General features: G+C 42.7%; 1 protein-coding gene across 18 annotated transcripts in view; it reads right to left on the bottom strand.

Moving 5' to 3' along the window:
- Ncam1 (neural cell adhesion molecule 1) overlaps positions 1-22,278 on the bottom strand; it is a 294,742-nt gene that overhangs the window by 34,940 nt on the left and 237,524 nt on the right. For 5 of the 18 annotated variants that reach the window (XM_058586222.1, XM_058586224.1, XM_058586241.1 and 2 more), the window contains exons 8-15: positions 18,646-18,788; positions 12,398-12,427; positions 8,129-8,279; positions 7,579-7,763; positions 7,100-7,196; positions 6,609-6,779; positions 4,820-4,951; positions 3,681-3,695 (exon numbers count right to left, since the gene is read on the bottom strand). In XM_058586222.1, coding sequence (XP_058442205.1) covers positions 3,681-3,695; positions 4,820-4,951; positions 6,609-6,779; positions 7,100-7,196; positions 7,579-7,763; positions 8,129-8,279; positions 12,398-12,427; positions 18,646-18,788 — 924 coding nt within the window. The remainder of the gene's footprint in view (positions 1-3,680; positions 3,696-4,819; positions 4,952-6,608; positions 6,780-7,099; positions 7,197-7,578; positions 7,764-8,128; positions 8,280-12,397; positions 12,428-18,645; positions 18,789-22,278) is intronic. The other 13 variants (XM_058586237.1, XM_058586239.1, XM_046465534.2 and 10 more) reach the window with 3 other exon arrangements.

The raw sequence follows: 22,278 nt of genomic DNA on the forward strand, positions 1-22,278 counted from the left end.
AGCCAGGAGCAGCCGCAGACCTCAAATCCAGGCTGAAAATGAATAGCCAATTCAGCAGGACCAGCTGCCTCCACGGGATCAGAGGGACAGCAGGAAAGTTGAACCTGGACCTCAGCTTAAGGTAAACATTTAGAGGAGACAAAGACTCCAGTTTTTAAAGTCACATTCTACATGGGTTTATACATGGGTACATATTTATCTATATGGCACATACTTAGAGTAAAACCTACATGCCTCACTCTCTAATTTTAATAACTAAATGAATGGAGATGCTTGTTCTACTTAATGACTGGTTGAAGTTCATATAGATGATACTAAAAACACCACTCTCCTCCAGAAAACTCCCTATAGAATGTGACTATTTTGATATCGCAATAGAAAGTGATGACAATAATGTTCAGTGTTTTTCTTGCAATCCAGAGAAAGGGAAGGTTGAGACTGGGCTAAACGAGTAATACTAACCAACTTTTTGCATGAAGGATGGTTAGCAGTTGTGCATCCAAGATATGGGGACACTGAATGGGTCTTTAGTTTTTCACTGGCAAATAGTCAGAATTTGTCTCAAGACAAAGTTCCCTTTGAGAGCTAGATGGAATTTTGGAAAAGCATCAACACATCAGCAACATTGCCGGAATGCCCATAGTTTACCTTTCAGATGGACACCAGATTAAACCAAGAGAGTACAGTACCACTGGGATCAGAGCAAGGCAGGCTGCTAACCTGTCATGACTGAATGATCTGGTTCATTGGTTCATTCAGGCAAAAATATATCTCTAATTCTCTCTCTCTCTCTCTCTCTCTCTCTCTCTCTCTCTCTCTCTCTCTATATATATATATATATATATATATATATATATATATAATCTCATTTGTATAATTGTTAGTATTATTCTGGTAAAGGAATGGCATTTTACCTGCTTCAATCACATATAGTACAATGCATTTCATGTATATTTGCATGTGCCAACTTGGGGACAACACAAGAAAACAAAAGGCATCTTGAGATGCCTCTTTTAAAAAGTAGAGACTCCTATGCAGTCTCTATACCCTGAAAGAAATAGTCTATCTTGCTTCATGGTCCACAGGCCAATTAAGAGGTAACATTCAGGCAATGAAATTCTCCAAATGTGTTGTTCAGTCATGGAGAAAATGATTCATAATAATTTCTAGGTAGTTCTGACAGGAAAGCAGCGTCTCCCAAGGCAAACAGTGGTTATAAGCTTTCCATCTGAGTCTCTTGACACGATACAGACATTTGGCTTAAAAATATGTGAAATGGGAACATTTTCCCAGGTTAGAGTTTTATGTGTAGCTTCCTCACTACCTTCATACACATTTCTGAACTGCATACAAAGAAACCTCCAAACTGGTAAGCCATGCTTTCTATCTAGCAGCTTGGAAGCAGGAGGCCTTCATGTATTTATGACTTTTGCTAGCTTGACCTGCTCTTCCCTCGCTTTGATATGTCCATGGCCCTGAATGTGGACAAGTCTATTAAGGAGCCAAGAAGGCAACCCCATTATTGAGATATCTCAATGAACTTCAAGTAATGAGTTAATGCTGAACATTGACCCCAACTACACCTCCCAACCCAGGGGTCTGGCAGCCAACACATCTGCCAGCATGCCAGCCCCTATTGGCTTTGTGCTTTCTCTTCTTTGGGGCTGAGGGTGCACTCAAGGCCCAACTTCAAAGTCATGGGGTTCCCCTGTACCCTTACAGTCTTACAAGATAGGGGTGCACTGTTAGTGATTGAGATGAGCCAGCATCAGAAACCAAAGCCATTAGTTTTTAGGTTCCATGCAAGCACACAACTAAAAGGTTGGTGATTCTGTTTGAATACTTTCAGGCAACCTTCCTTGGAGTGGGAATCAGAATTCAGAGAAGGTCCTTCCTAGTTCCTAAAAAAGGAGTTTATCACAGCGGTGGTATCATTCTTTCAGGATGGTATTCTTTCTCAGGACAGGCCTGGGGCTAAGCTTTCACAACAATACCTCTGGGGATCTTAGCAGGGAAAGGGGGTGCAAGGAAAGACTATAGAAAAGTCTCTGCAGTGAGAGTGTGATGTTCCCACATGTTCATCACCTCACCCTGCTAAATGTCTTGAAGAAAGGCACCCTCAACTTGTAAGGCTATGCCTGCTTCTAATTATCCAAAAGAAGTTTGCTTTTTAATTCTCTAAACCATAACTTCATCTGATTGAGAACAACGACTTCTGTGCCAGTGCTGGGGTATTGTCCACCATTTACTTAGAATGGCGAGATGATGCCACCATCCTCCAAAGGGATTCTTGGAGTCTTGATTAATTATCCATTTTCATACTACCAGACAACAAATGATGAGGCTGAGAGAGCTCCTTTAAAAAAAATTAAGAAAGAAAACTAAAAATTTTAGTTAAACCTTTACCTTTTCCTACTGACTTTAGAAATAGCCTCCGCTATTTAAAAATTAGTGTTTAGAAGGTCTGAGGTGATAATGAATGAAAACCACTGTGGCTTTTGAAGTCCAAAACACAATTACTCTTAATTCAGTACTGAGACTCCAGTTATTGGTGAGAAATTCATCAGCAGGCCTCATCCCAGCCTTCCCCTCTTCAATGTAACAAAGCTGGCACTCATTAATTCATCACACACAGAGGAGAAGCAATGCAAAGGTGCATTTGAAAGACCAATGGAGGGCCAATTTAGGGATCCAGGAGAAAGGAGCTCTCCCACCCAGAGCTGCCCCTTCTGAACTCGTTTCGGGCATAGCTGCCAGCCCAGGGCATACAGCTGCGAGACCTACCTGACAACTTCATTTCCCACTCTGATGCTTCCCTCCCCACCCCCAGCTGGTGCATTCAGACATCAACTTGGCTGAGATAGGAGATTTAGCACTTGCTCAAAAATCTAACACCCACACTGAGCTACTTAGTTTTTGCTGTTGCTGCAATATTTCTGAATACATTTAAAAAGATATGTTTCCCTGAGTGCCTTTCAGGAGCCAACAGCTTTTTACGAAAAGAGTATGCCACTTCCTGAATACCTTTCTTTCTGGGTCTTTCTGATACAACTTCTCACCATTGCTCTGAGAGATCAGTCTAGGAAAAAAGATCCAAGCCTTAATGAAGTGACGTGTGAGGGTGTCTACGCAGGCCAAGCGGGTCAGAGCACAGTTCCACTCCCCACTGCAGCAGACTAGCTCTCTGTTACTCTGCTCCCTGTGTCCTATGTTCATGGCTTCCATGATTAGGGTGTGAAAATTCTTTCCAAATCCCTTGAAGGGATTTTCGAGTAGTGGTCTGATGAGACTGTGGTCACTTTTCTGGAATCCTGGCTACAGGCGAGGTGGTGCTACTATGTGTTGTTCAGGGACCATCTGCAGACTTTCGCCATGCTTGGCTCAGCAAACATTATCTTTGCCACAGGGTGATCATCACACACAAAAATTAATAAATATATACAATTTCAAAAGACACAGAAGTTGCATGCTCTAAAACAGGAAGAGTGTTAGCCTCTTGGAGTCACCTACAGACGTTAACAAAGGTACAACTAGACTAAGGTCAGTGTGGTTAAGGCCCAGACAGTATCATCTACTTCAGCCTCTAGGGGACAAAAAAGGGACCAGAACTAAATTAAGAACTAAGACTAGCAGATGTTAACACTATGGAAACAGGTAATGAGGTATGAAGAGGCACTTACGTGGAGGAGGGCTATCTGCATTTCCCATGGATGGAACACAGACGAAAAGAAAAGCCAAGAGACAGACCCAAGGAAAAAAAAATAAGATGTAAAAGAAATGAACAGAATCCGCAGAGCACATGGAGCTGGAAACTCAAATTATCAAATTATTTCAAAATGCAGAAAGAAGCAATCCCTGCAGAAGGAATGAGACAGCCTTTTCTACTTCTGGGAAGAGGCGAGGGGGTCCCTTTGCAGGCCCATGGCTTCCAAGGCAGAAGCAAAGGATTCTGCCACGTGCATTTTGAATCTAGGGGCCAGGGAGAGCCCAGAGAGCTCTGTGGCCACTCAGGAATCAGGTTCTACAGCTTCTTCTTCAGCTGGACAGACTCAGGAGCCCTGCAGGGCAGCAGCTCTGGTCTGTAGCAGAGTGTGCCAGAGCAGGGCTTGACCAGAGTCTGGCTGCTATGGGAAGTGAGGGCAAAGCTGGCAGGCATGATTTAAGGAAAGAGGGAATGATGGCAGGATACAGAGATGCCCTGCACAGAACCAGGAGAAGCAGCTCTCTGGAAAGGGCCTGTGAGGAGGGAGACCACGAGGAATGCTCTGGATAGGGGAGGGAGGGGGAGGGCGAAGAGCAGAAGAGTCAGGGTCATGGCCGTCCTCTCCCCTTCTGCATAGCTGGGATTTGGCTCCTGCTCACATGTCCTACATGTGATTTAATATCTCTACTGCATCAAAAATCCCACCAAGGATTATATGAACTGTCACTCTATCTCCTTCTTTAAAGTCACAGGGTGCTTAGGGGCTCTTTGGCCCTGTGTCAAAAAGCAGATCTCCCAAATTCCTCCACACATACTGCCGGTATTCTCCCCACTCTCGTCCATTACCATGTCCGTGGTACCCCCCTCCCACTCTCACCATGCCTGGCTATTATTCTATCAAGCTGGACCAACTACTAGGGAAGTGTCCCCAGCCCCTTTGAGAAAGAGGATGAAAGGAGTGTGTCAGCCATCACTGAGAGCTAGAGAACTAAGATTTGGGGCCTCCATGAGCAGAGGGATCTGAAAGATAAAGGCTGTCTTGTAAACCAGGCCAGCTCAGGGTCCCCAAGAAGAAGGTGGGCATGGGGAAGAGGCAGGGCAGCTGGCTTTACTTACGGACTGGCTGTGTCTTGAACCCGGAGGCTGCGCTGATCTCTCCCAGCCCCTTGCCATTGAGGGCCGCCAGCCGCACCTCATATGTCGTCTCAGGCTTCAGGCCCACGATGGTGACGATGCCCTCCATGTTGGCTGTTGTGAGAAGAAGGTATGGATCACCAAAGAGTAGAAGCCTCCTGGTGACATGAAGCTATGGAGAACAGTCTGGCAGGTCATCACAAAGGTGAACAGAACTGTCACTTGATTCAGCAGTTCAGCTTCTGGGCGGATACATTTATGAAATCAGGGACTCAAATAGATACCTGCACACCCATGTTCACAGCAGCAGTCCTCACAACAGCCAAAGCTTAGAAAACAACCCCAATGACCGGTCACAGATGGATGATTGGATAAATGAAATGTGGTAAAGATGGATAATAGGATGTTGTTCAGCTTTAAAAAAGGGATGAAAATCTGAGACATGGCATAACGTGGGTGAATCTCATATCATGTTAAATGAGATACGGAGACATGAGAAGGGACAAATATTGTATGATTCCACTTCTACAAGGTAATGAAGATAATCAGCTACCCAGAGAGGGAAAGTAGAAGGGTGGCCATCAGGGACTGGAGGGAGGAGGGGTAAAGGGGAGGTAGTGTTCACTGGGTAAAGAGTTTCAGTTTGGAATGACAGAAAGGTCTGAAGATGGACAGTGGAGAAGACTTCATGCTACTGAATTATATACACTTAAAAATGGTCAAATGTAAATTTACATTATGTATATTCTACCATAATAAGTCAAAAACCTAGAACTGATGTCTAAAAGAAAGACATTTTTAAAAAGCCTGGCATCCATTGTAACATGGGACCAAACTGCCACAGAGGCAGTATATAAGATTTCAGAGTGAAGTTAGGAAGCTAAAAGGACTGTTTTCTTCTCCAATCCTGGTTACACAGTAATTCCTCTCAGTCCCCCCACCCCACCCCCACCATCCCCACAGGCTGACAGTGTGATGGAGCTTCATGGCGGAACTAATCTCAGTAAAAGTGCAATGGGCCTCATCTCTGAAAGGCTGTGACACTTGATATGCCAGTCCATTCCCATTTCCACACCAGTTTCCACACACCAGACTAGGACTACACATTCCTACAGAAACACAAGAGATTTCACTGAGCTCTCTCAATTCAATCCCAAAAGGGGGACTGAGATGTAAATATATTCCATCTTCAAATGGATGGGCTCAGACCTTTAAATTGCAGTAGCCCGGGCGTCATTTTCTTCATCTTTAGCTTGGAAAGATACCATAGAATTGATTTTGGAGCACATTTGTCTCCCTGGCTCTGCTTATTTGGTTATTATCATAATTACATGACACTCCCTAGGTACAGACACCCACATAGGACTGGCCAGTGTCAGGTAGAGACCCTGAAGTCCATAAGCAGAGCAGGAGTGCAGTGCACTCATGTGGTTGTGCTCAGCACCCACGCAGGGTTTCTGCCTGGAATGCCACCAAGATGACCTCATTTGTCCTGGCAGGGTCATGAGAACTAAGCTCTGAGGGCCAGCAATTCTCTATTGAGATATGACCATGACCTCATTCTGGGCGGGACAGTTCCTAATTCCGCAGGACCCCAGATGGGACGGCAGGTGGTGACATCTGGCATGCTTCAGTAGGTAAGAGTGGCGTGCCACTGACTCAAATGGGCAGGCAAGGCAGGACTTGGAGAATGCTGGGGGCAAGTGTGTGCCCCCGGATGGAGTAGCAGGGGCCATACAACTCTACAGGAGAAGCTACGGCTCTGACTCACCTTCTTTGGCATCATACCACTTGACATGCCATGCTTCTTCTCCCAGTGCTCTCCATTCAGCCTTGTATTTGAGGATGGGCACTCCACCTGTGGCCTCTGGCTCATCAAACTGCACCTGTGCTGTGCTGGAGTATGGCTCCACCTGGTCGATGGATGGTGAAGATGGGGTATCTGTGGAGAGGACACATATGGAGACCCAGGTGAGCCCAGTTGGGCCCAGGACCACAACTTCCAATTTCAAAGCATGTCTCTCTTATTTCTGCTCACTCTTAGGAATCCTGTCACCTGTTTTCTGTCCTCTGGACCCCCTTCATCTATGATTCTCTCTCTGTACATCTCATATTTAGATCCTTACACCTCCAATTGCTTCCTGATCATCTGGCTTTGTTGGCCTTGGCTTTCTTTACCCCACTAGACTGGTATTCTTGAAGTATCCTGGTTACCCTGATAAGGGTATGGGCAGTGTGGAAGCCACCACGAGAGGCACTTACCTGCTTGAACAAGGATGAATTCCAAGGACTCTTGTCCGATGCGGTTCACTGCAGTACAGTTGTAATTTCCAAAATCATTTTCAGAGTCTGGGGTCACCTTTAGAAGGAAGGAGCCTTTAGGGTTACAAGGGTACCATGAAATGGCCACAGATGCAGATCTTTACTTACTGAATTAGACAAGAATAGAACTAGTAAAGCACAAATCATTAGTACCAGCCCACCCTTGAATAAGACAGGAGAAGAGCCCATGGATCATGGGAGAGGTTTTTTTTTCCAGGCCCCAGTCCCAGTCTAGCTACATGGAGCACACAGGTGCAGTCGAGAAAGGTGACCAGGGGTGAGGCTATTTCTTCTCCAGCCAATGGCTCTCCAGTTCAGGATGTGCCAGAGAAGTGAGATAGAAAACGTGAGTTGCATCCAAAAGCCTACCCATCATCAAACAGCCTAGTCTATACAACCCTTTGCCCCTTCCTACTTACCTCCAGATAGCTGGCAGAGGGAGTGTTGTAGATCTTGATATTGCTAAAGTTGGAGCTTGGCAGTAACTGGCCATCTCGGAACCAGGAGATTGTAGCACTGGGGTAGGCAAAAACCTCACAGGTGATATTCACCTGGTTCCCCTCCCAAGTGTACACAGCCACAGGGCCCTGTAGCTTGGGGGAATCTGCAATAAATGACAATGACTATCAGGGTGACCACCACTATCTTGGAGCCCCCCATTCTGTCTCCTGGTACTAGGAAGATAGGCATGCTTTGAAGCAGACCTAGCACATGGTATAGGATAGGTCAGGATCACGTCAGTATTCCTGTGCACATGCACTGCATAGGAAGCCTCAGAGCACACAGAAGGCTTGTAAGAAGTCTAGGGATGGTGTGTGGCAGGTGGCTTTAGGACAGAACTCTGAAAGGGGCCAGGGAACATAGCAGAGCTCACGGGGTAAGCTTAGGTCCTGGGTACTATTTCCCTCTCTCATCCTGACCCTGAAGGGCTCTTCCCCGCCCCCAAGTCTTTCCCCAGTTATTCCTCACATTGCACTTCAAGGTACATGGACTGGGAGTCCTGGCCGATGGTGTTGCTGGCAGTGCAGATGTACTCTCCAGCATCTGTGTACTGGATGCTCTTCAGGGTCAGGGATGACACGCGGGCATGGCTGCGAACCACCATGTGCCCGTCCAGAGTCTGCCAGGAGGGAAAGGGGAGCATCAGAGTCCGAGACAAGGCAGAGGGCCATGCAGCTATAGCTATAGCTATAGGAGACTAGTTCATCACCTATCTATGATGAATCTCACATCCTCTCTCCTCTCTGGGCCAACATTTAAGTCTGACTTTAGGTATTACCTAATGGGGGATGTTCCGTGAGCACCATGGGAACTTTGGTGTATCCAAAATAGGAAATGGGACTTGATTATGTCAAATGACCTGAACTGTGTGCCAAGATTGGTTTGGGGCAAGGACAGACTAGGTCCCACAATACTACTTTGGGATGAGTGAAATAGAGGCAAAGGCCCTGGCCAGCATAGGTCTCAGCAGCAATGGCCTTGCCTTGGGAGATCCTGGAAATATGCATCCCTGATCTTTCCTTCCAGTTTTCCCACCTCCAGCCCTATGTGCATGCTCATGAGATAGGAACTTCAAATGTGCTCACTGAAAGAAACTATGCAAGAAAGCCATTCTCTGCAGATGTCTCTATTTCCTGGATACTTAAAAGCTGAAATTATCCATTAAAAAAAGTCAAACAATTCAAAGCTCAGGATCTGCCGAGACAGAATTGAGGGTAACAGGATCCCCTCTCTAAGAAGAGTGATAAAGAGAGCCCCAGGCAGATCTGGGATCCTTGACACCATAGTCTCCATTTTCTAGTTCTTAATTCTGCTATTGGCTTCCTGAGTTACTGGAATGACAGTGATCAGTCAAGAGAATAGCATATGATCCTAATGCAATGAATACTGGGATATCTCCAAGGGTTTTTAACTTGTGACATTCTAAGTAAAATGGTTGCTGTCTCTGAATGGGTGTAGGCATATGGCCCAAGTCCAGATCCTCCAGAAAGCTGGTAATCTGATGAAGGGGTCAGACTCCTTGAAGGCTGGGTCACCCTCATTTCAGTGTATGATATTCTGTAGAAAAGGACAGGACAGTACTCTGCATCTGGCATCTGATGGGCTTGTCTTTAGAGAATGAAAGACCACCTGGCTTCAGATTCTTTTAATATGCTGGTTTGCAAACCTGAAGTCCAGAGATGTAGTGTCTTATGGCAGCCTGGGAAGCCCAAAAGCCAGGCACCACTGGCCTTGCTCAGTAGATCTAGCACAAGAAGTTCCTTACACTAGCATTAACAGAACTAGTCCTTTTCAGTCATCTAAGCCCCATCACATGTCATATCTGGAAGCTACAGCATGTTGCCGGTAAGAGGAAGAAGGGCCAAGCAAAATCATCACTGCCTCCTGCTATGAGCATGTCCCCTTCCTGAGACCAATGCCCTGGTGTTCCCTTTGGGCCAGCGAAGGTAGGAAGATGCTTGATTGAGAAGCTGCATCCCAAGAGATGGCACACACTAATAAGAGATGCCAGCAGACAGGTGTAGGGCACTTCCTAGATAATCAATTTGTTGGAGATTCTGGATCCCGGGACTCCTTTTCTTGTGGGCTGCCAGTGCTTACTGATCCAACCCAGTGGCTATTTTTAAATGCCAAACAAAAATCTTTACCTGTCAGTCTGCATTAGGGCCATGGAGGCATGAAGCCATTCCTGCAGGGACCTCTAAAGGCTGACCTGATCTGCCTCTCACTCATATTTCCCCCTATACCCAGCAGATATAGGGGACCTGAGGCCCATCCCTGGCTTTTCTGGTCATCTCAGTGATCTCAACCGTGAGATGAACTATGATTCTTTGGACCCATACTGGACTTGTCATTATGCCCTATGCCATAATCCCCAGGAAGCCAAGAGAACAATTCCATGTGAAAGATAGGGAAAGAAAGTCATATAGGTAAGAATGGGACAGTGATAGCAACAAAGTAGGGGGATGAGCAGTCTTTACTTAGAATAATCTAGAAAACATTTAAAAAGCAGCTTAGAAAACGGTTATAGGGACAGCTGTACTTGTTTTTCCCCTTTCGATATGGTCTCTTTTCCCAGGCTTCTCTATATGGAAATTTCTCTTGTTTAATGATGTCAACAGACCAGAAGGCAATCCTCTATAGAGAATTCTTATTTTGTAGGGGCTCACTGCAGGTGTGATGGTGGGATTATTTGCCAGATGCCCAGTTGTCCCTTTGAGGATATGCAGATAAGACTCCAGTGTGATTGGCCTCTCTCTCTCTCTAAATTGTTTTATTCTGGCATCAGGATAAAGCCCCAGAGTGCCACCTATAAGCCATCCAGACCAAAAGCCAGGCTGACTGTCTTGGCTGCCCCAGAGGAAGCAGATGAACTCTGGGCAAGAGTTAAAAGATCATTATGGAAAAAAGATGCCCTTAAAAAAATCCATGAAGGGTGATTATAATTTTTCTTCCCATCAAAGCATTTTTGTCTCTCTTCTTACAGGTAAAAGTGCTAAGGCTTTTCAGAGCTTATTAGAATGAAAGTGGCCATAACCCAAACCTTCTTTTGCTCTCATCTGGGCTTATGGTTTTCATCTTTGAATGAGATAAATAGGAGAGAATGAAACTTCTGAGCCCCACGGGTGGCATTCACTTAGAAGTCAATTATGTCCAAAGTGCGACATTTCTGATAAAGACACTTTTGGAAAACAGAATCCAGTGTCTGCTTTCTTGGGAGTAAATCTATTATTTTCACTTACAATAAGAATTCTCTTCCCAATCCACAAGAAGGGGGAAAAAAAATCTCTTAACAGCTCCTTGGGGCTCTCTGATAAATTTTAGCTCCTCCTCTTACCAGGTCTAGGTCAGAATGACAGGAGGAAGATGTACAAGGCAAAGCAGAATGAGATCTGCATCTACTTAAGACTGGCTGATAATTAACCCTTCTTCTCTTCCTTCCCCAATCCCAATGGGTCGACGACTTCTGGGCAATAAAACACCCAGCCTGTGACGGCACTAAAAGATTCTGGTGCCTCAGGAGTGAAGCATTTCAGTGTGGACATGTACTGAACCACAGTCCCTACGCCATCGGGGAAGGTAGGACACAAAGAGAGCTAATAATGAACTGGATTTGACAATGGCAGCATGTTCATGTGCAGAAACTAATATCAGTGCCTGGGGATAGGCAGTCAACTTTTAAATATTTAGCAGCATTAAATATTGATAACCATGACCTGAACACATGAGCCATGTGCTCTGAATAATTATCATTCCTGAAAGACTAAGAGGATAGGTTTACCAAATTAAAATACCGAATCTATAGGCTCTTCTGTGTTTATATTCTTATAGAATCTTAGACTCATTTGGAGAAAGAAGGCAAAAGCTATTTTAATAAAATGTATTTATAAATTTGATCCTTGAATGTCATCTAAAATAGATAGGTTTTTATTTTACTATTTTGGTCACTTAATCACAAATCAGGTTTAAAAAAAATGACAGAAGTGATCATAGATAGGGCCTGGGAGTGTAGCAATTAAAATCTAAAGGTTAATGTTTAGCTTCAGTTTTCAAACTAAGTCCTACATTACCTAAACCAAAGAAAGTAAGCAAAGAAATTTCAAAGGCTAAATGCTACTGACTTTACAAAACATAAACCCATTTGTACCAAATCATTTCAATCTCATAAATTTAATGCTCTATAAAAGTAACAGACATGTTTAGCAATTTGGAAAAACCAATGAGAGATGTCATTTGTGTAGCTTTTGAGATGAAATGTGATGTGATAATCTACCAAGACCGATCATTATAAAATAAGTGAGCAACAAGATGAGTTGAGCTGGAAAGGAAAGGGCTGAGCAGGTTTTAGATTACTAACTCTGTGACTTTATGGTCCAAAGCCACATCTACCATGTGAGAATAAAAACAAAAAATTCATTGTTTCAAAATGCCTGGCCTGGGCATTGGGGCAATTTATTTCTATCAGTATAATTACCTGGATGTGATTTACCAGCACCAGCAAGAGAATAAGATCCAGTTTTAGAAAATAATAAGGATTTGTTCATCCACTCCCAACACAGCTTGCTTGCTCATCCTAAAATGACACTATTGCTAAGTAATTTCTACCACTATTGACCTATTCTTTACTCTAACTAAAGTACTAATTAGTTTAGCGTGCCTGGTTATTAAACTGTAATGGTAAGTTAAACTGCAATGCTTTCAAAACTAAAGACTGGCTAGTGGTCAGGTAAGCTATACCTCTTGCTTCTCTGGTCGAGTCCACGAAGCCTGGAGAGAACAAGATATAAAACACAACAAGAAAGCAGTAAAATTTTACAACATGTTGCTTTAGAGAATTGATGTACCACACTGCATTCCGTGCACATGCAGTTTCCTCTTAATTCAGAACTTTTTCCAAGGCCCACTTTCAATGGTGTGTTTATTACCCAATTTAATTTAGGATTTAGCCTATGTTCAGCTTTTTCCCCCTTAGTACGTTAAAATTATATGTTTGTATAATTCAATCGTAAAGGCATTCCTAATCTTTGGTAGACATACATACATATACCAGCAGACATATTAGACTGCTTATGTTGCAAAACATCTTAAATATTCTTCATAGTACTGGATGACACTACTGATTCTAACCACATCATCTAGAAATACTTAAGAGAGTAAGGTTTCCTCCTCTGAGTTTTATTAGACAGCATATCACAGATACACTAATGCCATTTTATGCTCATGCACTTTATAATTCTTTGCATGCATTCTATTAAAAGTGAATTTTTTTTTAAAAAAAGGGAACAAATAAAGGAGAGGAGAGGCACATTAGGAATGAGAGTTATGAAGTCTTTTGAGACTGTGGGTAAGGAAGCTTAAGGATGCTAGGAAGCTGTGGTAGGGCTCTAGTCCTTAAAGGCAGAGAATGCCCAGTTGGCACATGGGCTCAAGTATGGACCATCTTCATCCAATATGGCATTCACAAGAAAGTAACCCAACTCGCAGCATAGAGGTTTGGGGCATTTTCCGTTCTCATCTAGCTATTTTTATGTATCTAGCACTTGAGCATATAGTCTGCTTTTTCTGTTTTCATATTAGGAGTCAAAGACATCATAGCTGCATTGTTCTTTTTATTAGGTGGTGTGGTTGCCTGATTATCCCTGATGTTCAGATGGAAAAAAAGATATAGAAGATGCTAGAAACACAGCAATGCAATCAGGGAATGCAAATGAGTTAGCAAACAGTAAGAGTCTACTACATACAAGGAGCTTTGTGAGAAATGAGGATGGAAATACTGGGTTATGTCACATGATGTTGGAATGAAGAAGGAAGTGAGAACAGAGGAACACGCATAGACCAAAGTAACAGTGGGCCAACACGTCAGATATAGTTGCCAATTCCACATCACTAAAAAGCTTGTTTGAAACATGCCAGGGCTGTATCATATGGAGTTGTTTGTTTTCAAATGTGATTATTCTGTGTGTTTCTCCCAAGTCATTATGGTTCTGTGGCTTTTAGAATAAGTGGTTGCTAGTGACACCATGCTTCTAGTAGCCTAACTCTTACCTGTGTGACAGTGGAATGACATAAATGTCTTGGACCTAATAATTTGGTGAAGGTGTGGCCCATATCAAGACACTCTGATATGCAAATATACATACTGAGGAACTAAGTTAGGGTACTATTAGTAATACTCCAGAAATTGTTAGTCCTAGGTTGTTTTAATATTATTTACATTTTTTGTCTTATGCCCAAGAAGCTTGCAGGAATATGTATACAAACTAAAGTGAAGCATCTTTCTAATTATCCTAAGCATTCCTTATTGTACATTTGCCCACACCCGAGATAAACCAGACTCTGACTGCTTTATGTTGTCACTATTTTCAGTAGTTAAAAGTAGGCTCTGGGCTTGTACCGAATGAGAAATTCTTCCTGGAGAAAAGAAAAGCTTCAGCTTCCAAAGAATCCAGAATTTCAAAAGGTCTCATTTGTGACATACTCTATCAGCATAAGATTCAAGGCTCACAAAAGGCCCTTCATTTTTTTTCTCTCTTTTTTTCATCTCAACACTTCACCTCTCTCCATTACTTAATCAAGAAGGCTTCATACACCTTTCTTTATAATCATTTCAAGGCATAGAGGTGTTCACATAGGCAAATGATAGATTTTTTTCCTGCCAGGATAGAGTATGAAAATAATCATCCCTGTGTTTCATACAATGTATAAATGGTGCCTGGAATTTAGTAACACTCATTCAAATACCTGGCAGGCAATGTTGAAGATAAATCTGTGTAGGATGAGTAATGAAATGATGCAGATGCACAAAAACTTTCTGAAATATCAATCACAAAAAGCTTCACATACATCATCCAATTGGCCCATTATGAAGTTCACTTTTTTGTTCAAGATTACAGTGACCACTAAGTAATGGACCAACTGTCAGACAATTGATCTACCTTAATGATCTGAATGATCCAAACAATTAGACACAGTCTAGCTATTATTGTTGAACTCAACCAACTCAACTGGCTAAATCTTAATAATTATCATTCTCAAGTCAGTGATCAAACTCAATTCAGAGATATGATCAAAGATAGGGTGTGACATTAATTGCACTAGGTTTTGCTTGCCCCATTCCTCTTCCTCTTCCTCCTCCTCCTCCTTCTCCTCCTCCTTCTCCTCCTCCTCCTCCTCCTCCTTCTTCTTCTTTTGAACTTTATGTTCAATGTATGGAAATGCATTCTGCCAAAGTCCATTCCTTCTTTTTTTAGTGAAGAACATTGATATTCCATTAGCAAGTTACTAAGTGTGTATGGGTGATGCATAAAGACTTCTCTCACCTGCCTCTTCTCATAGGAAAGGAAATATCAGACTGAAACAGTGATGCAAAAACACAGAATAGCTTTAATTTGCTTATGTACTATATTATAGGAATCATTGAGGCTTCCAAGAAAGTCATCAGAATCACAAGAGAGCCCTGTGACTTCGTGGCACCAGTTACTTCACCTTCTAAGCTACCTACAGAGAGGGTAGCCATGCCATGGAGGCACTCTAAGGGCTCTGAACTTGACCTTGTCCCATTAAACATTTTTATCAGTGACTTGGACAAAGATGTTTCAACTAAGTGTTCACACTAACTGGGAAGCACTAGCTACTACCAACATTAGATGACAGCTGCATTGGGAAGGCTACTGAATTAGCTGCCCTTGGACTTATGATTAGGGCTGGGGTCACCAATGACAGCTCTTGCCTCATTACTTTTAATATACACATATAAAATAGGGGGGTCCACATGCACTGAGATGCTCTGACTCTCAGACTTCTAAGGACACTTCTGATGAAAGTCAGATCTGTCTGGTTGGAAAGACTGTGAGGAACAGACATTCTCAAGCCAGGGGATATTTGACAATTTAGTAATGATTAGAAGTGGCTCCTGACATTTAAGGGGGAGAATGCCAGTGATGCTAACCATCTTACATTGCATAGGACAGTCCCAGTGAAGGAAGGGTCTCCTAAATTGCCATAAATGACCCTACTGAGTAAGACTGGGCTACAACATGTATATACAAATTTTTAACAGAAATAAGTATAAAATTCTGCATTGTTGGTTAAGCAATCAGTTGCATGAGAACAGGATAGGGGATATATGGCTTAAGTGAAGTTCATATAAAAAAAGACTTGAGCATGTTAGTTGACCACAATCTCAATATGAGGCAACAGAATGAGGACACTGCTCAAGGGCTAATGCAACTTTAACTGCATAATGGTGTCCAGATCCAGAAGGCAACGGTCCTACTGAAGTCTGCATAGGTCACACTGGGCATGGGACTAGTGAATTGAAGCCACCTAGTACAGGACAACTAGAAGGGTGAAGGATGTGAAAGCCATGACAGAAGAAACAGTGAAAATGGCTGGGTGTGTTAAGGGAAGAAGATCAGACCAACTTGAGGAAAGTTCAAGTGCTATTTCAGTGACTCAGATGAAGGTCTGAGTGGCAGAGGTGGGGAACACTGGGTACAGGAAGAGACAAGGAAGAAGTCCTTCCTGATCATCAGCGTTGACCAATTGTCCTATGGAGGACTGACAGTGTCACCATTTTAGACAGGGTCCAGGGTGACTTTTCTAGCAGGGATGCTAGAAGACGGGGCTGGTGAGATTTCAGGACGTGAAAAGGTGCCTTCTGAACATCCACGGTTTTGCATGCCATGTAATCTGAATCTCAGGCTTTTACTCTACCATTAGATACGACTGACTATTCTGACCTGTCTTGTGTATCATCCTGATTTTAAAAAGAAAATTGCTTTCTCCCACTCCTACAAGTCAGGGAGTCTAGTAATCTCAAATACAATGCAACTTTAGTTGGAGAACATGAAGAGACTGCCAAAATAAAAGTAAAATTTATTTTCGGGAATCTGACCTGCTCATGGATGACCATATTTATTTTTTTAATAAGCAACTAAGTATTCTGTAAGGTGGATAGCATGCCTCTTTTATGTCACTATTTAATGGATAGAAATGGCAAATTTTATTATAGAGGATTTCATTTAGGACAATTCATATTAATCTGGTGTGTTACATCATAGGCTGATCTGGAGGACTTGTTCTAGACACTGACTGATTTGAGCTCCAGTAATGTCACTTCAAGTAAATTTGCAGATAGTCACCAGCAAAGGAAACCACAACACAGAGCATGTGGCTGGGCATGAGTGATTATCTCAGACTAAGACTGTTGGTCTATACTTAAAACTGAATAGTGCAAGCCTGGTACCTGCTAGGCTTGAGAGGGCCTTTGTTGGATTCTTTCAGTCTCAATATTTAGTAAATGTGAGTGTGTATTAGTTTCTATCTTTTCTCATTATATAAAAATAAAATCATAGGTTCAAGCCAGACCTGCCAACCTATTAAAGAACCTGAGATAGGCACAAATCTTAATAGTCCTTCTGGTCTGATTTGGATGTTGAGCTATTCCTAGAAAAGATAGAGAATTTAAAAGCCTACAACTAAGAGAGATATTTCTGTCTTTCACTGTAGGACAAAGATATAGACTGGCTCACTCTGAACAAGTCCACTGTTAAGCTGGGTGCAAAAAGACCTGCCAAGTATCCATCCTATTGATCAAACTCCGAAATGTATATTCAATCCACATAATACACAATGGGAGCTGAAATCTTAGCTAAGGGTTCAATTCCATTGTTGATAAAGAAAGTATTCAAGTAAACACCACATTTCTTCATCTAGCTGGTTTTTGCATATCAAACAGCATATGTGAGTTTCAAAAATATTTAGCAGTTCTTCAGTTGAGTTTTTGTTACATTGAATTCAATTCTGGATGAAAAATTGCAAAAAAAAAAAAAAGGGGGGGGGCTATTTGGAACAGCAATCCCTGATCCTTTTGATTTAGCTTTGTTTTCTATTATCGAGACAGAAATCAGTTCCTCAAATGCAAATTCCAAATTTAGCTCTGGTATTTCACACTCCTCTTTTTGGGCTGTAGCTGAGTTTATCCTGTTTAGGGATTTCCTTTCAGCAGGCAGAAGAGTGAAGAGATCTATCGTTTTTGACATTCTGGTCAATAAGCAATCCATTTTAAATGTTCTTTAAGGCTAAGGCCATTACTCCCGAACAGGTAACAAAGCTTTGGTCAACTAAAATGAAGCCCATTACTACAGGATATACGAGAGCAGGTTGGACAAGTGCCATAAGAGGATTGAAGTTGCTTCAAAACCAGGCTTTTTCCTCCTTCTGGTTTCAGCCCACTCAATAGCGAAGGGCTGCATAATGGGGGAAGGTCACCTTAATTTTTATATATTGTCAATAATAAAGAGAGCTTTCCGGTGGCCTATAAATCCATGTGCTTTAAAGCTACATTTTTAGTCATTTAAATTTCCGAGGAAGTTTACTATGATGTTCTTAAACCCTTGGTGAATAAATTGCAGAACCCAGGTACCAACATCATCGTTTAGAAACTGCTAATTATTTTTGCCTTTAGAACAAAATGAAATCCAAATGTGACCAAGAATACAGGCAGACACAAAGGCAGCCAAGCTTTTGTGCATATGTGCATATTCAGCATGAGTGTACAAAACATGAGGGAAAAAATAGGCTCATTTTGGTCCCTGTTACTTTCAGGAGACATTTCCTTGGGTACTCCCCAGATGATAATATTACCTGGTATACAGGGATCTTGCTTCTCCTTGTTCCTCAAAGATCCACAACCCTGGGTTTGAACATCACTATCGCCTCCTTTCCAGAACACCTAACTTAACCATGCCCACTACCATAGCACCCCTGCCCATCTATACAAGGAATTGTGCCCTTTCCACTAAAAGGGATGTTGAGCAGGCCATGTCTGGACAGGCTGGGGGAGGGAGGTTGCAGGACCTGACTGTGGCCTCTGGTGACCATATACCCCCCCTTCTGGCTCACCGAAAAGAACTGGGCAGGGCAGACTCAATGTGCATCAAGTCTGTGTTCCATGGCCCTGAAACTCTTGGGCAACAGTATACCTTTTCTTCGCTGCTGATGTTTCGGGTGGAAGTTCTCCAAGTGATGGAAGGAATGGGGTCTCCTGAGGCTTCACAGGTAAGAGTGACCTGCTCCTCCAGTTCCATGGCTGTCTGATTCTCTACATAGGTTATTTTAGGTTTTGCTGAAAAGACAAAACATTTCTATGAGTTTATATGATTATTTACTGGGTTTAAATGATGATGTGTAACCCTTCAACAAAGGTTATCTATTTATTAAATGTAAGAACCCATTCTGGGTATTGTAGAAAACACAGAATAGATTCCTAAAGGGTTCAACAAAAGAGGCCTAAGACAAGACACAGATCATAGTAATAAAAACATATCCTGTGTAGTGAGATAGGGCAACAGCAGCAGGGACCATGGAACAGAAGAAGATGGTGGCCCTGGTCTAAGCCTTAAGAGTCAGCTTTGGGGCTGGGTCATGAGATTTTTCAGCTAATGCCTATGGGGTAAAGATGGAGTCATTCCAAATGTAAAAAACTGCTTGACTTAAAATGAGAGCAAGGACATGTGACGAGAGGGCTGGGAAGAGAGGAGTGCAGCCTGCAGCAGCAGAGAGAGGCAAGGCTATATTGTTGGAATTTCCCATTTTGGCCGGTGGAGGCCCATGGGCAGTGTTCAATCAGGGCAGTGCCAAGATCATTTATACTTTAAGGTTAATCCAAGGAAAATTCAAGGTGGTTTAGAATGGAGAAAACCTTGATGTAGGGAAACCAATTTGGAAGCTCTGGCAATGACACAGATGTGAGGTAACACTGAGTCCTGAACCTGGTAGATTTAGAGGGAATGGAGACCAAAGGGCAGCTTTGAGAGATGGGGAAGGAAGTTTCAGAGGAAGTGGAAATGAACAGATACAGGGCAAGCAGGGATGGAGAGAATTAAAGGAAGGAATGACAAGGAGGCTAAATGGCTCAGTTCTTAATGACTAGGAGGTGTTAGCATTAACCCAAGTAAGAATGCTAGGCGAGTAAGTATGGAGGGCTGAGGATGGGAAGGAGGAGTTGAGATGAGTTCATTTTCCAAATGTTTGGGTAATGCAAGAAACACGAGCATTCCAAAAGCTGAGTTAAACGTTAAAACATTAGAGAAAATTGAATTTTCCCACTTAAAAACAATCATACTCTGAAATTGCTGAACCTTCCGTAGAAGAAAAAAAGATATAATACTGCACAATTGTAACTTATTTCACTAATAGAGACAAAGGCCGGGCTAGAGAGATGAATGACAATAGCAGCAAAATCAGAATTATAAATAATTTTTGAAATAACTACATTTTCTTTATATTTAAATTCATGCAGGAACTACAAGTAGAATAATTGACTACTGCCTGTGTTTACCCTCCAAGCTGAGGTCCTTGATGTTTTGATAAACAGAAGACAACGACAGAGCTATATTTTTTTTGTTTGTTTGGAGCAAATGCCTGCTTCCATATAAAATCTATATAGCTCAAATATCCTCCTGAAGTTAATCTGTACTGACAGCTTGCTTAGAAAATTCTTTTTGGCTAGCTGGAACATAAGGACATCTTAATCCAATGTGGCCAAATGATCACAAATTTGAGTTGATGGAGCGCAGGTGAATGAAGTCTTCCAGGAGGAAGATTTTGTGTCTATCTTGATAAATACGAATTTGCAGGAGGTTACAACTTGGAAAGAGTAGGTGCTAAGTGCTGCCGAATAGGAGGTTTTAGAGGGTGAGAGAAAACAAAGCAAAATAATGGTAAAATAAAATAAACACAAAAGTAAAGAGGCAAGTAAAATAAAATTGACTGTCCTATACTGTCAAAAGCACCCTAAAAAGTAAAAGAAAAACAAAATAAAATGTGGCCAAACAACTGAATTCTCTAAACTGAACAGCTATTTGGGCCTGGAGATAGTCCTAGGATGGCTAAATTTCTGGCCTCTTGAAACGCAGATTTTGAGATCTAGATAGTGTTTGCTGACCTTCCCCTGACCCAGAGCACTTTGTCCTGGCAGCAAAAGGTTAACAGAAGGCAGACAAAGGTCAGTTGACCTCTATTAATATTTGGTCTTGGTGGCTCCATTTACCAGATGGTTACAAAGGGTCCATTGTGCAAGACCTCAGAAAAAGACGAACTATATTCTTATTAAAAACATTGTTAACAAAGGCTAATTTTGTGTAGTCTACCGAGGACTGTTGGAAGGACGCAACACTGGTTGCTTAATCCCCTCTTAGTTCAGAATCAGGGCCACTGTCAACACAGAGAGTTTGGAATACTGTTTGGGAGTAACAGGGATGCTCTCAATATTTGTACTGGGACAATGGGCAAACAGGAACAGATGTAGGTTCACCCTGCTTAGAATCCCTTCCCCGGGATTCCAGCACTGAGAGAACTTCTCTCCCAGTTTTATCTTCCAATGGTCCTTGCTGCATCTTAATTAGCTTCTGTTGTGGGTCCTTGGCTTTTGGATCCTCCTGTGTTGTCCAACTGCCTCCTTAGACTCGGTGTCTCAGGCTGTTCCACTGCATCTCTCCTTGCGGGCCCTCCTAGGAATACTGCCATCCTGTGAGTTTTACAAGCATGTCCATGACTCTGCAGTCTGCTGCTAAGAGTCAGCCTTGTCCACTCCAACTCCAGTCCAGGCTCTGGCAACCCTAGCCCAAGAAGGACCCTGGGGAGACCTGAGGCCCCTGCTTTCTTTGAAGAGACTTGAACAGGCTTCTGGGGAGGTGTGACCAGGTGCATCTTCCTTTAGGCCATTGCTGGTCCTCTTCTTTCACCCACAAGTGCTGCTTTAGTCATGAGGGGAATCAGCTAAGCAAGGCTGCTGCCCACCAGTGAACTTGGCTCAGTCCATGGCAGCATGAGAACTCAAGAGCATTAGCATGAGCATAATAATCTGCAGAGACAAAAATACTTCTTCATAAGGGCCCATGAGAGAGGAGCAATGGAAACTCACTGCCAGATTTACAGGATGATAAAATTAAAGGAAGGTAAAAGCAGCTTCTAGCTGATAATGAGGCAATGCATGTTAGAAAAGATTATTTTCTTATGGAAAAAAAAAAGATGTCATTTGGACATGATTGCAGCAGTGTCTAATTTAGTTAGGTCCCTTATTTCTGATTTCCATCCCCTCCTGAAGCTACAAGATTACTGACTTCATCCTTACTATCTAAGCTACAGGTGTTCTTTCTTCTTCCTCCTCATTAGATTCCACTACTGATGAGGAACTGGCCTACTTCTCCCCAGTAGTGGCCCCTGATGGCAACCCTTAAGGAGAAGGAAAGAGAAAAAAAAGAGTCAAGAAAGATGGTGCCCTAATCAGCTGGCTCCTCCCCTCCTGGTTCCCTTGCTCCATATCAATGGGGGAGAAGAAAGGAAGGGAAGTTAAGAAGGTGAAAGGGGGTAGAAAGGGAGGTGTATATGAGGCACCATTTACTTCAAGGAGGCTGTATGAACTTCCTTGGGATATTATAGAGGATTCTCATTTTGGATTCAACACAGGTCCATGATCTCCTTACCTGCCTTTTTAGGAGCCAAGCCACCTTTTTTCTGGTTGCTTTGGTCTGCCTAATCTCCACTCTCCCAGTTTCAGTCTTTGGAAACTAACTCTGTGTGTGTGTGTGTGTGTGTGTGTGTGTGTGTGTGTG

Source organism: Marmota monax, unplaced genomic scaffold (genome assembly GCF_021218885.2).
Source record: "Marmota monax isolate L192 unplaced genomic scaffold, Marmota_monax_Labrador192_F-V1.1 WCK01_AAM20220418_F8-fsc00045, whole genome shotgun sequence".
In the NCBI taxonomy this organism is placed as follows: Eukaryota; Metazoa; Chordata; class Mammalia; order Rodentia; family Sciuridae; genus Marmota; species Marmota monax.